The following is a 15,559-nucleotide window of genomic DNA, read 5'->3' as shown; positions in this document are numbered from 1 at the left end:
AAATAAAACTAGCATGATGCGGAAAAATATTACTAGTTATACCTTTCTTTTGAAGACAAAGACCTCTTGATCTTCTACCGTATTCCTCTTCTAACATCGGACGTTGTGTGGGCAACGATCTTCCGAGATGAGAACCACCTTTCCACCTTCCTTCTTTCTTCTAGATTTCGGCCACAATAAATTTCTTCAAGGATGAAGAATTTCGGCCACCACCAATGCTCCAAGGGATGCTAGAGACGAGGCTTGCTTTCTCTTCTTCTTCTCCTTCCTTGATCCGGCCACAAACAAGAGCTCCACCAAGAAGATAGGTTTCGGCCAACAAGAGGAGAGGAGAGAAATAGGGTCGGCTACCAAAACTAAGGAAGAGAGGGAGGAAAAGAATAGAGGTTGTTCAACCATGAAGGCTCCTCCACCTCCTCTTTTATAATCCTTGGTCTTGCCAAATAAGGAAATTTTAATAAAAACTTCCTTAATTCTTTTGCCATGAAAAGGAAAAAATTATTTAATTAAAAATAATTTTTCTTCTCATTATTATAATGGTCGGCCACACCAAATCTCCAAGCAAATAAAAATTTTAAACACAAATTAAAACTTCCTTATTTGCTTCCGGAAATTTTATAAAAAATTTCTCCAATAATTTTTATCCCTTCATGATTGGTTAAAAGGAAATTTTATAAATTAAATCTTTCTTTAAACATGTGGATAATTTCCGAAAAGTTATCTCAAAAATTAAAATCTCCTTTCAATCTACAAATAAGGAAAGATATCAAATCTTTTCTTAATCTTTTGTAGAAACTAATAAAAGAGAATTATTAATTTTAAACTTTCTTTTAAATCATGAACATGGTTAAAAGGAAATTTTTTACCAAAATTAAAATCAACCTTTTAATCTACAAATAAGAAAGAGATTTAGCTCTTCTCTTAATCTTTTGTAGAATCTTATAAAAGGAAAGATTTAAATTTTTTAAACTCTCTTTTAAATCATGTTATCTACATAAGAAAAATTTTAAAAATAAAAATCCTTTTATTTTAATTTGGGCCGACACACCAAGCTTGAACCCAAGCTAGGGCCGGCCACCTTGAAGCACCCATGAACCAAACTTTGGCCGGCCCCTATGGGATGAGTAAGAAGGTGGGTATAGGTGGGTATAGTACTCTATAATTAAGAGGCTACGATAGGGACCGAGAGGAGGAATTGGTTTTGGTCTCCCAATAAAATTAAGCATCCCGTGTTCGCCCCGAACACACAACTTAATTTTATCAATAATATTTCATTCTACTAGAGAACTATTATTGAACTACCGCACCAATCCCAAATTACATTTTGGGCTCCTTCCTATTATGAGTGTGTTAGTCTCCCTGTGTTTAAGATAACAAATGTCCACTAATTAAGTAAGTTACTGACAACTCACTTAATTAATATCTAGCTCCAAGAGTAGTACCACTCAACTTCATCGTCATGTCGGACTAAGTCCACCTGCAGGGTTTAACATGACAATCCTTATGAGCTCCTCTTGGGGACATTCTCAACCTAGATCACTAGGACACAGTTTCCTTCTATAATCAACAACACACACTATAAGTGATATCATTTCCCAACTTATCGAGCTTATTGATTTATCGAACTAAATCTTACCCATTGATAAATTAAAGAAATAAATATCAAATATATGTGCTTGTTATTATATTAGGATTAAGAGCACACACTTCCATAATAACTGAGGTCTTTGTTCCTTCATAAAGTCAGTATAAAAGGAACAACCTCAAATGATCCTACTCAATACACTCTAAGTGTACTAGTGTAATTATATAGTTAAGATAATCTAATACCTAATTATACTATGACCTTCCAATGGTTTGTTCTTTTCCATCTTGGTCGTGAGCTACTGTTTATAATTTATAAGGAACCGATAACATGATATTCTGTGTGTGACACCACACACCATGTTATCTACAATATAAATTAATTGAGCAACTACATTTATCGTAAATGTAGACATTTGACCAATGTGATTCTTATTTCTAGATAAATGTTTATACCAAAAGCTAGGCTTTTAGTATACATCCTAACACCTTGGTCTTGGCAAATAAGGAAAGTTTTAATAAAAACTTCCTTATTATCTTTGCCATTGAAAGGAAAATTTTAAAAATTTCCTTTTCTCAATCAATGTGGCCGGCCACCTCTAATCCTCCAAGCAAGGAAAGTTTTAAACACAAAATTAAAACTTCCTAATTTATTTCCGAAAATAAAAATTTCTCTTTAAAAAATTCCCTTCATGGTTGGTTATAAAAGGAAATTTTTATAAATTAAAATCTCTCTATTAAAACATGTGGATGATTACAATAAGGAAAGTTTTATCAAAATTAAAATCTTCCTTTCAATCTATAAATAAAAAAAGATATCAAATCTTTTCTTTTAATCTTTTGTAGAAACTATAAAAGGAAAGATTTAATTTTAAAACTTTCTTTTAAATCATGAGGATGGTTACAAAAAGGGAAAGTTTTATCAAAAATTAAAATCTTCCTTTTAACTACAAATAAGGAAAGATATCAAACCTTTCACTTAATCCTGTGTAGAAAGCTATAGAAGGAAAGATTTAAATTTTAAATTCTCTTTTAAAACCATGGCTTGCACATAAGAAAGATTTTAAAAAATAAAAAACCTTTTAATTTATTGTGGCCTGCCACACCAAGCTTGGGTGCAAGCTAGGGTCGGCCACCAACTCACCTTGGTTTGGCCGACCCTAGCTTGAGCTCCAAGCTAGGCTTGGCCGGCCACCTTAAGGTGGGTAAGAAGGTGGGTATGAGTGGGTATAACACTTTATAATTAAGAGGCTACGATAGGGACCGAGAGTAGGAATTGGTTTTGGTCTCCCGATGAACTTGAGCTTCCCGTGTTCGCCCCGAACACCCAACTCGAGTTCATCAATAATATCTTATTCCACTAAAGAGTTATTATTGAATCACCGCACCAATCCCATATTACTATATAGGCTCCTTCTTATCATGAGTGTGTTAGTCTCCCTGTATTTAAGATATTGAATGACCACTAATTAAATGAGTTACTGACAACTCATTTAATTAATATCTAATTCCAAGAGTAGTACCACTTAACCTTATTATTATGTCGGACTAAGTCCACTTGCAGGGTTTAACATGACAATCCTTATGAGCTCCTCTTGGGGATATTATCAACCTACATTACTAGGACACAATTTCATTCTATAATCAACAACACACCATATAAATAATACCATTTCTCAACTTATCAGACCTATTGATTTATCGAACTAAATCGCACCCTTTGATAAATCAAATAAATGAATATTAAGTATATGTGCTTGTTATTATATCATGATTAAGAGCACACACTTCCATAATAACAAAGGTCTTGTTCTTTTATTCAGCCAGTATAAAAAGAACTTATCTTAAATGGTCCAGCTCAATACACTCTGAGTGTACTAGTGTAATTTTATAGTCAAGATAAACTAATACAAAATTACACTTTGAGTATTCCAATGGTTTGTTCCTGTCATCTTAGTCGTGAACTATTGTTTATAATTTATAAGGAACTGATAACATTATCTTCTGTGTGTGACACCACACACCATGTTATTTACAATATAAATTAATTGAACAACTATACTTAGCATATAAATATAGACAATTGATAAATTTGATTCTTTTATTTCAAAAATAAATGTTTACAAAAAGCTAGACTTTTAGTATACACTCTAACACAACTCTGAGCGCCCGGATCCCTTCCGAGTGCCCGAACCAACTCCGAGCATCCAGACCACCATTTTCTAGAGACTCATTTCCCTGTAAGAAAATGTTAGTCCGAGGTAAAATAAAAGTTATGTTACCCTACAAAACAAAGTGTTAGTACAATTTATAATCAAACAGAGTAGTAATTAGATTCCGTCTCCTTGAGACTGAAATCTAGTCGCGATCTCAACTTAGATTTCCGAAATGGATCTAAGTTGGATCGATGCCTAAGTTCCCTAACCGGGAATGCATCGTCACAAGTCACTCCCCTCCAATGACTTACCTTAATTTACCTGCCAGACATCCGGTCAGCCCGTTGACCTATCTGGATTTCGTGCCAGCTATCAGGTCAGCCCGTCGACGTAGCTGGACTTCGTACCAAATATCCGGTCAGCCCATCGACCTGTCTAGGCTTTGTCCCAGCTATCAGGTCAGCCCATCGACCTAGCTGAACTTCGTGCCAGCTATCCGGTCAGTCCGTCAACCTAGCTAGGCTTTGTGCTAGCTATTCGGTCGGCCCATCAACCTAGCTAGGCTTCTCCTGCACACTTAGTCAAAGTGTTAGATCACAACGAAACTAACTTAACATATTTTATCATTCATCAAAATCTGAGTTAGACCGTTAGTGCTAACCGCACCATCAAAAACTACCATGAGGTACTTACATATAATTCTTAATATACCAATTTAGTCTTCCATTATTTCTAAAATTTGAAATTGGTGAAAATTTTGAGCATGCATCATTTTTTTCAATAAATCTATTTATTTTTTCAATTTTACATTTTCTATTTGTACTTTGTCAAAATGTTCTAATTAGGGGTGTAATCGAGCCGAGCCGAGCCGAACTCTTGAATGTTTGAGCTTGGCTCGTTTATAATCGAGTCGAACTCAAGCTTTATTTAACGAATATATTCATGGCTCACGAGCTTATTCGAGCTTTTATCGAGCCTAAACGAGCTTAATAAATATAAATCATAAATTTAAATATTCATTAAAAATTAAATTATATATTTAGAGAAAATTATAATAATATTATTAAAATTTATAATTTTATTATAATAAATAAATTTAATATATTTGTCTATATTTTTCATAAGTAGAGTGTAAAATCTATAAATTTAATATCAAAACTATTAATTTTTTAATTTAAAAATTGCTTAATGAGCTTAACGAACGTGTTCACGAACTAACGAGTAGAATATTGCGAAGCTTGAGCTTGGTTTGTTTATCTTAACGAGCCTTATTAAACGAGCTCAAACGAGCTTTTATCGAATCGAGCTTCAAATAGCTCGTGAGCGGTTTGGTTCATTTACACCCCTAGTTCTATTGGACATGCTTTCGCTAAGTTTATTTTTAAATCATTATTTTTTTTTCAAATTCATATATTTACTTCACAATTTACATAATAATCTAGAAAGCATTTTAATTGCCTTATAAAGCTGATCCGGTGGTAAGAATTGTACCTCATTTATCGTGTCAGACTAGTAATTCGAAGCTCCCCCTTCATTGATACTCTCGATGCTCATCTCGAACAAAGCTTCATCTTCTTCTCCTTCTCGGTAACTTGCCGTCAATGCTAATCTAGCATATTCCTCCATCTTGAATTCAAATGATGACGTTTCCTCTCAAGTCACCTTGAGGTTCTTGTGCTTTGATCGTCTTGTCCCCTATTCTTTTTTCCTTGCTTTTGAGTTTTTGACAGTTATCTTTGATGTGACATTTTTCTTGGCAATTATAGTATCTGACTTTCCTTTTTATCTGGAGAATCTTGTTGGCCAGTTTCTTGTCAAAGTTATTAGATTGAACAAACTTTTAAAACTTCCTTATCATAAAAGCTGCTTCATCTACGTCAAGTGATGTGTTTTTGGTTAGCTTTCAGTGCTAGGTTTTGACTTGGCTCCTTTCCCTTTTTTAAACCTGCGCATCTTAACTCAGGTAATTCAAAGGTGGAAAATAAACTTTCTAACTTATTTACCTCGTGATCCTTGGAAATATAGTAGGAGCCTACTATAGATGCCCATTTTGGTATTCTCGGGAACATATTTAATGCATACCTTAGCAAGTCTGGATTCGTTATTATTTCTCTAAGATTCGTGAGTCCGGTGATCAGCTCCTTGATCTTTGCATTAGTTGGACTACAGTTTCTCCTTTTTCCATCTGGAGGTTTATCAGTAGATTTCTGAGCAAGTCTTGTTTCGTTAGCTTGGGTTCCAATGTACCTTCGTGAAGATCCAAGATCTTCTCCTAGAGTTCTTTGGCTGAGTTGTAGCTTTCTATGCAATTGACTTCTTTATTTGGTAGTATGATCAGCAGATGGAATTCTACTTTTCCTTTGGCCATGAAGTAGGCCTACTTCTTTTTTCTCCAGAGATATTCTTCTTTTTCTTTTTATGCTGATTTTTGGGTATTACAAAACCATATTTAATAGTTAGTAAAATTTAAAATCTCTCTCGAACTACGATGGATGATGCTCATTCTAGCCATCTCTTTGTTGCTTTAGTTGGTAGTTAGTCATTCTAAAATTGTTAGGCATCAATACCACTTGTTGGTCCTTATAGGCCAACTAGAGGGGGGCAGAGGGTGAATAGCCTTGTAAGTTAAAATTATCTTTCTGTTGCTATAGAACTTAGCAAGGATACACACTCAATTAATTAGAAATAAAACACATAAAAATAGAGTAAGAGACTAGAGATTACTTGGTTTGCAACTCGATAGTTGCTAGTCTAAGAACTATGTAAAAGCACTACTAAAGACTCCTTCGAACAAAGCGTCGGAGGCAGAGTAGCCTTTTATAGAAGGGGAAGCAAGAACAACTTAAAATTGAATTATGAAAATAAAGTACGAGTGTGCTATGTCTAACTTCGAGGATTAGGGCTTTATTTATAGTTCACTGGTCGAAGTTAGCTGTTAGCTTATGTGGCAGCTCCCGGGCATTTGCATATGGTCCAAGTGCCTGGACGTGGTCATCTCAATCTACTTTGCAATAGCTCTTGGTTAATGACTTATTGGTTCCTGGGTGCCTGGACTCGGTTTGGGTGCTTGGAGTCAGCTGAAGTGGACTCCTGTGTTGATCCTCGCTGCAATGGCTTGTAGACATGGCCTATACTACTCCAGGCACCTGGAGTTGGTCCGGGTGCCTAGGATCCATGTGCTTGGACTAGGTCCAGTCGCTTGGACAAAATCAACTCAGGGTTGACTTATCCAGTTGCTTCTTAGATCTCTTGGGTGACCCTCACGCCGTCTAGAGTTGAGCTCACCAGAATCTAACTACGACTTTCATTCTTCCTCCTTGGCTTCTCATCTCTTGGAAGCGCCGAGCACGTCAATCTCATTGGCTAGTGTACTCTTTCATAGCTCCTTATCCCTCGAATGCACTGAACTCGTCAACTTGCATCCCGTGTCATCCTTCTCGCTCACTGCGTCTTCCACTCAACTTCTTGTATTTTTAAGTCCTTGCACACTTAGACACAAAACATCAAAAACGTAGAGCCTAACTTAACTCGGTTGATCACATCAAAACCAACTCAGAATACTTACACATGATAGGTAGACCGCCACTCCCATACTCGAGCAATCTGACTGTTAGGCCTCTCTAGGGGCGTTCCCAAGGGGATGCTCCCAAGACGCGCATTTCTCAAGCCACAAACTTCTTAAGCCATTGAATCTTTTTGGGGATTCCCGCATTAGGTGTTCCCAAGCTACAATATTCCCAAAGCTATGAACTTACTAGTCCACGAACTTCCCAAGCCATGAACTTTCTAAGCTATGGAATCTTTCGAGGGATGTTTTGTAGGGGTGTTCCCAAGCTACAATATCTAAAGCTGCGAACTTCTTAATATACGAACTTCCTAAGCCACGATTTCCCAAGCTTCAAATCTTTTTGAGGATGCAATCAAAGGGGTTGTTCCCAAGTCATCTTATTTCCTAAGCCCTGAAGACGATCTTTTCTAGGGATGTACCCAAAGTAGTTGTTCCCAAGATGCCACTTTCCCAATCTGTGAAGAGTTAATCTTTCCGAGGATATACCCAAAGGGATTGATCCCAAGCAACTACTTTTTCCAAGCCGCGAAGACTTGTATCTTTCTAGGGATATACCTAAAGGGGTTATGTTGTTCCCAAGCCACCACTTTTCCCAAACCGTGAAGACTTGATCTTTTCGGGGATGTATCCAAAGAGGTTGTTCCCAAGTAGCCACCTTTCCCAAGCTATGAAGACTTGATCTTTCTGGAGATGTTGTTCCCAAGCCACCATTTTTTCCAAGTCATGAATACTACTTAAGGTCAGGTCTTGGGTCATCTGGTAGGTACTTGCATAGATAGGTCTATAGTATTTGTCAAGGCAGGGACTAAGAATCAAAATTGAATGATAATTCATGATTTTGCTCTATGCTAGAAAGAGAGGAGGGAAAATGAAGTTCCAAGCTCAAGCAAGGTCAAATATGACTCATTTGAATTTGCTAGAGTTTAGTAAAGATTTAGTGGGGTTACGTGAGTTAGTTTTAGGATAATTAAGGATGAGATAGGATCAACTTTGTTATGATTATGTATATGTGAATTGCCCAAAGGGCGCACTCAGAGTTGAGAATTGATCAAAAGACGCATTATATTTTGATAATTATCAAAGAGCATACTAATTTATTTGATTTTCCCTTTCTACCCTTCTTGCCAAACCTGACCTTTTATGCATCATATTTACATGCAACTTTTCTCTTTCTCTCACTTCTTTTTCCTCCGATTAAACTTTTTTATTTTTTCCTCCTTTACATGCCCAACGAAAGTTTAATTTTGGAACACCTATAGGGATCCTAAATAAGTAATGGAGGACACCTTTGAACTCTTTGCGATATCAGAAATCCACAAAACCTGAAATGAGTGCAATCTGAGTTCTTTACATCGATCATTGGATTTTGACAAAAATTCATTGATGGACCTAGAGGCTAGATTACTTAGATTTTTATAAACTTGCACCCATCCGGTAAGGTTGAGTGAAAGGAAGGTAGATATAATGTCAAACTTTGATGTTGGTTAAAGAAAACTATGGGCTCGGTCTGGGCAGACCAAGACCACGTTGGGCTTGGTCTCCCTAGATTAGGCCTACCATTTTCCTAGATAAAAACCAATGTTTGACACTATCTACCTTACTTTCACTCAACCCTATCAGATTAGGGTAAGCTTGTAGAAATCCAAATAGTTTAGGTCCATTAGTAGGTTTCGGTCGAAACCTACTACTAATCAACCTAGAGAGTTCTCGGATTGTACTCATTTCAAGTCTTATGGATTTTTAAAGTTGCAAAGACTCCAAATGTGCCATCTATTATTTATTTCGGGCTCCCATAGGTATTTTAGTATTATGCTAATTTTCAGCTAGAATATTTGAGATTGATATCCTAAAGACTAAGACCAACATAGGCCTAATTTACTTAGATCCAGATCAAGCTCACATTAGTCATGATCTTCTCAGATCAGGCCTAGTGTTTTCCTGGTCTTCCCAAATCAAATCCATAATTTTTTTTTATCGGAAATCAAGGTTTGATATTATATCTATCTTCCTCTCACTCAATCCTATCGGGTGAGTATAAATTTATCAAATTCAAATAACTTAGACCGATTAATGAGTTTATGTCAAAATTTATTTATTGATGTAGAAAACTCAGATTGGACATATTTTAGATTTTATGGATTTTCAAGATCATTAGAGTCTAAAATTCTATTACTTATTTGGGGCTCGAGGTGTTTCAGAATTAAACTTTCATTAGATAGGTAAAAGATGAAAAAACGAAAAGTTTTATAGGAGCGAAGAGTGAGAAAATAAATACATAAAAAACAAAGTACCGTATGAATGAGAAAGAAAAAGAGAGTTTTAAATGCAGCTCTGCCTGCTCTTTTAATTAATGTGCCCTTTGACAGGAGCCATACAATAGACAAACAAGTTTTAAATAAATGCGTCCTCTAGTGATTATACGCGCCGTTTAATTAATTCCTAAATCTGCCTGCTTTTTGTGCAATTCTCATTCTTTATATTGGTCCACGTGCACATGTTTCACATCGGTTTCTCATTTTAAATTAAACTTTTAAGTAGTGCTCTATTTGATAAAAAGTACAAGTTGAGGGTAAACAATTTACAATTTTGCTGGAGTATACCTGCCGAAAGCCTATTTGCTAGACCAGTGGTAACATGATTAATTCCCATTAGTATGGATAGAAACAAAATGTCTATTAATATTATAATAATTAAAAATTGTAATTGTTATATAATATTTTTTTAAAAATAAAAATATATGCACATGTTGACGTGCATAATCAGCATTTAGCGAAATTTAGAGATTCTTACAAAATACGCCAGTGAAAGATTCTATACGCCACCACTTCAACTGATGCAGGAAATGCATCTCCACTGACTCTTCTATCCATCCTGCTCCACAGGACCACAATCATTCACCTTCACAATCACTTGCCATTATTTAAACACAACCATGTCCAACTCTTCTTCCTCAAAACCTATGCTTGCAGCAGCAAACAGCAAGCAGCCAACAGCCATGGCCATGGCTCTCCTGCCCCTCCTCTCCATGGTCTCTTCTTTTCTCTTGCTCTCCTCCATGGCTGAGCTCCCAAGGTTGGAGCACCCACTCAAGAGCGATGGATCTCTCAGCTTGTTGGTGATTGGTGACTGGGGAAGGAAAGGAACATTTAATCAAACACTTGTTGCAGCTCAGGTAGGAGACTGCCTTCCCTGTTCTCCCTTGTTCATTCCTCCACTAGATCTAGGGTTGGAAAAATTCTCGAAAATCCTGACCCTTCCCGAATCTCATCCCATTTTCGACCCGAAAATATCCCGACCAGACATTTTCCCGACCCGAAGGTTCGGGATTTTTCCCGTCCCGATCACTATCGGGAAAGGGATCGGGAATTTTTTTTCTCCTGACGGAAATCCCGTCCCGACCCGATTATATTATAATATTATTTTTTATATTAAAAATATTATTTTTTTATATTAAAAATATTATTTTTATATTATTTTTTTTTATATATTTTAAGCAACTAATTATTATGTTTATTTTTTTTCTCTTCATTTTTCTCATACTTCATCATAATTTTGTTTCTAAATAATTTATTGGCAATATGTGAAGAAGATAATCAATTAGTTTATTTTAGCATATGAAAATCGATAAAATGATATAAAGAATAATTTTTATGATCTTTTTTCTCTAAGTTGAATCCAAATATTTCTAAGGACTAAGGTCATCATATCATCAATTCATTATTGATACAATGGTTAATATGACAATTTTTATTTTTGGATTTTCTTGTATTATGTATAAAGTATAAATTAAGTAGTAGTTTTAGTTTTTTTTTATTAGTTTTAATATATTTATGATGTCCTAGGAAGATATTTTAGTTTTTAATGGTTAAGTACCACGAAATTGTTTTAATTTATTTGTATTGTACTAAAAAATTGTTTGAGTCTCTATAGATTTTTTTTAAAAAAAATATTTTTCGGGATATTCTTACGGGTCCCTACCCGATCCCGAATATTCGGGATCCCGAATATTCGGGTCCCGACACTTTTCGGGTACGGGATCGGGAGAAAAAAAAAATTCCCAATTCTTATCGGGACGGGTATTGAATAAGGGGGTTACAGGACGGGTCCCGACCCTATCCCACCCCTAACTAGATCTGTGTTGCTACAGTAGGCCATGTGTTGCTGCACTATGCATTAGTTTTTATTTCCCCTTTTACTTTTGTTTTTTTTTTAAAAAAACCTAATTAACCTAAAAAATGTTTAACATGAATGAAGATGGGGAGGATTGGAGAAAGTCTTGACATAGATTTTGTGGTATCCACTGGGGACAATTTCTACGAAGAAGGGCTGACAGGCATTGACGACAAGGAATTTGAGGAATCGTTCACCAACATTTACGCTGCTGAGAGCTTACAGAAGCAATGGTATAGTGGTATGTTTCTACAAGCATATGCGAGGTTCACAATTCGCATCATGCATGTTATCATTCGATTCCAATATCGTCAATGCTAATGGAAACTTGTGTTTGCATTGGTGAAGCATTTTGCTGCATATCGATCTGACCAACTTAGCTTTGATGATGCTCTTGCAGTTTTGGGGAACCATGACTACAGAGGTGATGTGTTGGCGCAATTGAGCCCTGTTCTTCGGCAAATCGATCGCCGATGGCTGTGTTTGAGATCTTTTGTCCTCAACGCAGGTTAAAGGAAAACCATAACTCCAAATTCACTTCCTTACTAATCTTCATGGCCAAGTGTGCTTATATTTCTGTGTGTGGCTCGAGCTCATTGTTAGAAATTGTGGATTTCTTCTTTGTGGACACAACTCCCTTTGTTGAACATTATTGGAACAAACCCAAGGGCCATCACTATGATTGGAGGGGAGTCGCCCCGCGAGAAACTTACATTTCAAATCTAGTAAAGGTACTAAACTATATCTGACACAATTCACACAAAGATCAATTGAATCCTTGTTTGGTTCAAATTCAATACCATAGACTTGGTGTTTCTTCTACATTGCTTATGATTGCTATTTTTGTGAGGAAGGATTTGGATTTAGCACTGAAGGAATCCCCTGCAAGATGGAAGGTTGTGGTTGGTCACCACACTATAAGGAGTGCCAGCGTACATGGCGACACCATTGAGCTCCAGTTACTCCTCCTTCCGATTCTCAAGGTAATCTTACTTTATTTTTCTCTTCTCTATAGGAAAAAAAAATACACTCTTTGTAATGCTTCTAAAATCACAGGAAAATGGAGTTGATTTTTATGTCAATGGACATGACCATTGCCTTGAACACATTAGCAGCAATGACTGGTAAGATTCTGAAAGTTAACTTGATCCCCCATGGGTGGGTGGTTTGGAGGATCTAATAGTCTTCCATTTGTCGGCGCCGCAGCCCTCTTCAATTCCTAACAAGTGGAGGTGGGTCAAAAGCTTGGAGGGGCATTCTCAACTCCGTTTCCGACAAGCTTGAGTTCTTCTACGACGGCCAAGGGTTCATGTCCCTGCAGCTCACCAAGACGCAGGCTCATGTTGTCTTCTACGATGCATTTGGCAATGCCCTCCACAAGCAGGCTATAACCAAACAATTCCACAGCCAAATATAGCGAAGTAGAGCTTGAATATAAACAATCATATATGGGAAATGCTTCTTAATTGGCCTCCAATTTCTTAAGAACTATGAAGCTCTATTGATCTTTAAGTATTATATTGGAGTGCTTTATATGGTTGCAAGTAATGTTGAAAACCTAATGATGATGTCACAGATGATATATCCATCTCACCTGCCATAGAAAAATAGCCAAGATTCAATGAATGAGCCACGTGAATGCTCTTGCGTAGCAACCAATGCCGCATCAATCATCTAACAGATCTGTATCACATTAAGATTGGCAACGAGCTGGCTTAGTAAAGATTGTCACTCTGATATGAGATAGCAAAGGCCAAGTTATAGGAGCCAAAGAATCAAGGCACACAAGGAAGGATAGCAGTTTACAAGCTGACTTGACAGATAATTGTCTCAAAGCTGTCCAATGCGAAAAGGTAGACATGACACCGGGGATTCTTTACTGTCAAGCCAGTATTCCAACCCTGTTCAAGGTCCAAAAATAAGAAATAATTAATATCTCAAAACCCTTTTAATTTACTTTCTTGATAAATATCACACCTGAAGAATAAAATTAACTTTAAAATATAACAATTCAAGTATGGCTAGAGTTGAAACCGAAGGTTCAAATTTTTTTTGACTATTAATCTTAACCTTCAAAGGAGATTCATGATTCGAAATTGTCAATTATGATTTGGTTTTCAAATGATTATGTATATTTTATTTTTTAAAAAAATTTAAAAATCTATAAATATGAAAATTAAAAAAAAAAATAAACCAAGATGTGAACTTCAAAGCACTTACGGCAGTGTATTAAAATTGAACCTCTCAGGAAATAGGTGGAGATGGAATGTTGGATATATGATTCGGATGTTCACTAAATGAAAATTTCTTGTTGTTAAAAGATAATTTTGAAATACTCTTGCGTATCAAAAGGAACTTTAGTGATTGGGTTAGGGAAGAGGTCTCCAGCGTAGGTCATTCGATGCTCAAGTCAGTAATCGATAGAAGTTGATGAACAACAGTATGAATGAACAGTAGAAATTGCATAGTCTCGTGTAATATGAGCATACCTGCGCATGTAAATGAAAATCCCTTTTTATAGTATTTTTGTTTGTCTATGCACGGATATCAAAGTATTTAAAAAAAAGGACAAACTTTAAAGATGTTTTGACACCTTTCCTAAAATGGACTTGCAAATCTCTGTGTTTGGCAAGAGGAAACTTCTGATGTACAGTTTGCATATAGAATATTCGCTATCCTTCATGGTACAAAACGTCAAAAAGAAATATGAGATCGTTGGGCTGGGGACCTATAACCTGCTTACCTGGCAAATTGACAGAGCTTTTCTTATGACCCGATCGACAGTCGCTTGGCCGATCAGATATATAGAATATCGTCGAGGGCTCGCCCCTTATTCAATCTATCAATTTTAACCAAATAGTTGAATTAGATCGGGCATCCATTCTGTTCGATTGGATCGTAGTTTCGATTAGCTAAGCTGCTCGACCGAGCTATTCAATTGTGCTATCTTAAAGAAATCTTGGCTTGGAGAGTACTAACTCATCTTGAGTTATTCGTCCATATGGAGAGGCTTGGCGTCCGACTTATCCGATGGTCCAGTCGGATAACCTCTTGACTGTGACGATTAATTATACTGAATATAAGGATTAATTCTTTCTTAACTTTGACCATCATATCAATCGATCTCCTAGACTTTAACTTGACTCAAAGGCCCACCTGAATCCTCGTTTCAAAAACCTACTTAATTTGTAGTTTTTTCGATACTAAAATTTTATACTTCATCTTTTAAAAGTTATATTCATATTATTTTTTTATAACTTTCCTGTCACTTAGTCTTGCATGATACTAATAATTTTTTATTATCTAATATTAATTGTGGCAAAGGCGAATACGCTCGTCTCCAATGGATCGGATAAAAAATAAAATAAGATTAAGTGATTTAAAAGTGGAATAATCCCATAATAAAAAATTCAGTTGAAAAATTGACTTCAATAGTGGTAATATAATCCCGTAATGAAAAATTTTAAGCAAAAGGGTTGGTTTATATTAAATCATATCATTAATATCATTAAAATGTTATAAATATTATTAAATAAGAAGCTCTCATTGTTAATAATTAATTTTCTTAAAAAAAATATAGACGAACTTCAACCAGTCGGTTCGCTAGTTAATTTAGGTTTGATCCGTAAGTGACTTGTCTATCGTTAGTTACATATTTGAACCAGGTTAACAGGATTGTTATGCTTCTCCAAGAAGAACTAGGGCGGAGCCTGAGCCCACCCACACTGGGCTGCAAAATTTATTGTACATATTTTTACACATAATTATTTATAAGAATCATATTTATAATATTTTCTATTATTGATATCTAACTCATTGATCACCATTTTACTATTTAATTAAGAATTCAGACATTTAATAATTAATTTTGGTAAAACTCAAAATTAAATTACGTTAATATCATTTTTTTTTTCTTTTTACACTGAAAATAATTTTAAGTCTTATTAATAATTTTCTCTAATTATTTTTAATATAAAAAATATATATTATCATGATTTTCTTTAGTCTTATACCTTAGGATTGGCAACATCGTGAACAGAGAATTTTCTATAAATATCTTGGGTCGACGAAATTAAAAAGC

At 35.6% G+C, this 15,559-nt stretch overlaps 1 protein-coding gene across 1 annotated transcript; it reads left to right on the top strand.

The window, feature by feature from the left end:
* Window positions 1-10,213: 10,213 nt before the first annotated feature.
* On the top strand, window positions 10,214-13,011 carry LOC122038561 (purple acid phosphatase 17-like). The gene is made up of 7 exons (XM_042598360.1): window positions 10,214-10,480; window positions 11,563-11,719; window positions 11,879-11,986; window positions 12,082-12,209; window positions 12,333-12,461; window positions 12,535-12,602; window positions 12,685-13,011. The coding sequence occupies exons 1-7, from the start codon at window positions 10,241-10,243 to the stop codon at window positions 12,893-12,895; spliced, it is 1,041 nt and encodes a 346-aa protein (XP_042454294.1). The 5' UTR covers window positions 10,214-10,240; the 3' UTR covers window positions 12,896-13,011.
* Window positions 13,012-15,559: the final 2,548 nt, after the last annotated feature.

Source organism: Zingiber officinale, chromosome 1A (assembly GCF_018446385.1).
Source record: "Zingiber officinale cultivar Zhangliang chromosome 1A, Zo_v1.1, whole genome shotgun sequence".
Classification (NCBI taxonomy): Eukaryota; Viridiplantae; Streptophyta; class Magnoliopsida; order Zingiberales; family Zingiberaceae; genus Zingiber; species Zingiber officinale.
Note: the sequence above shows the minus strand (reverse complement) of the source record. Positions and strands in the feature narration are given on the sequence as shown.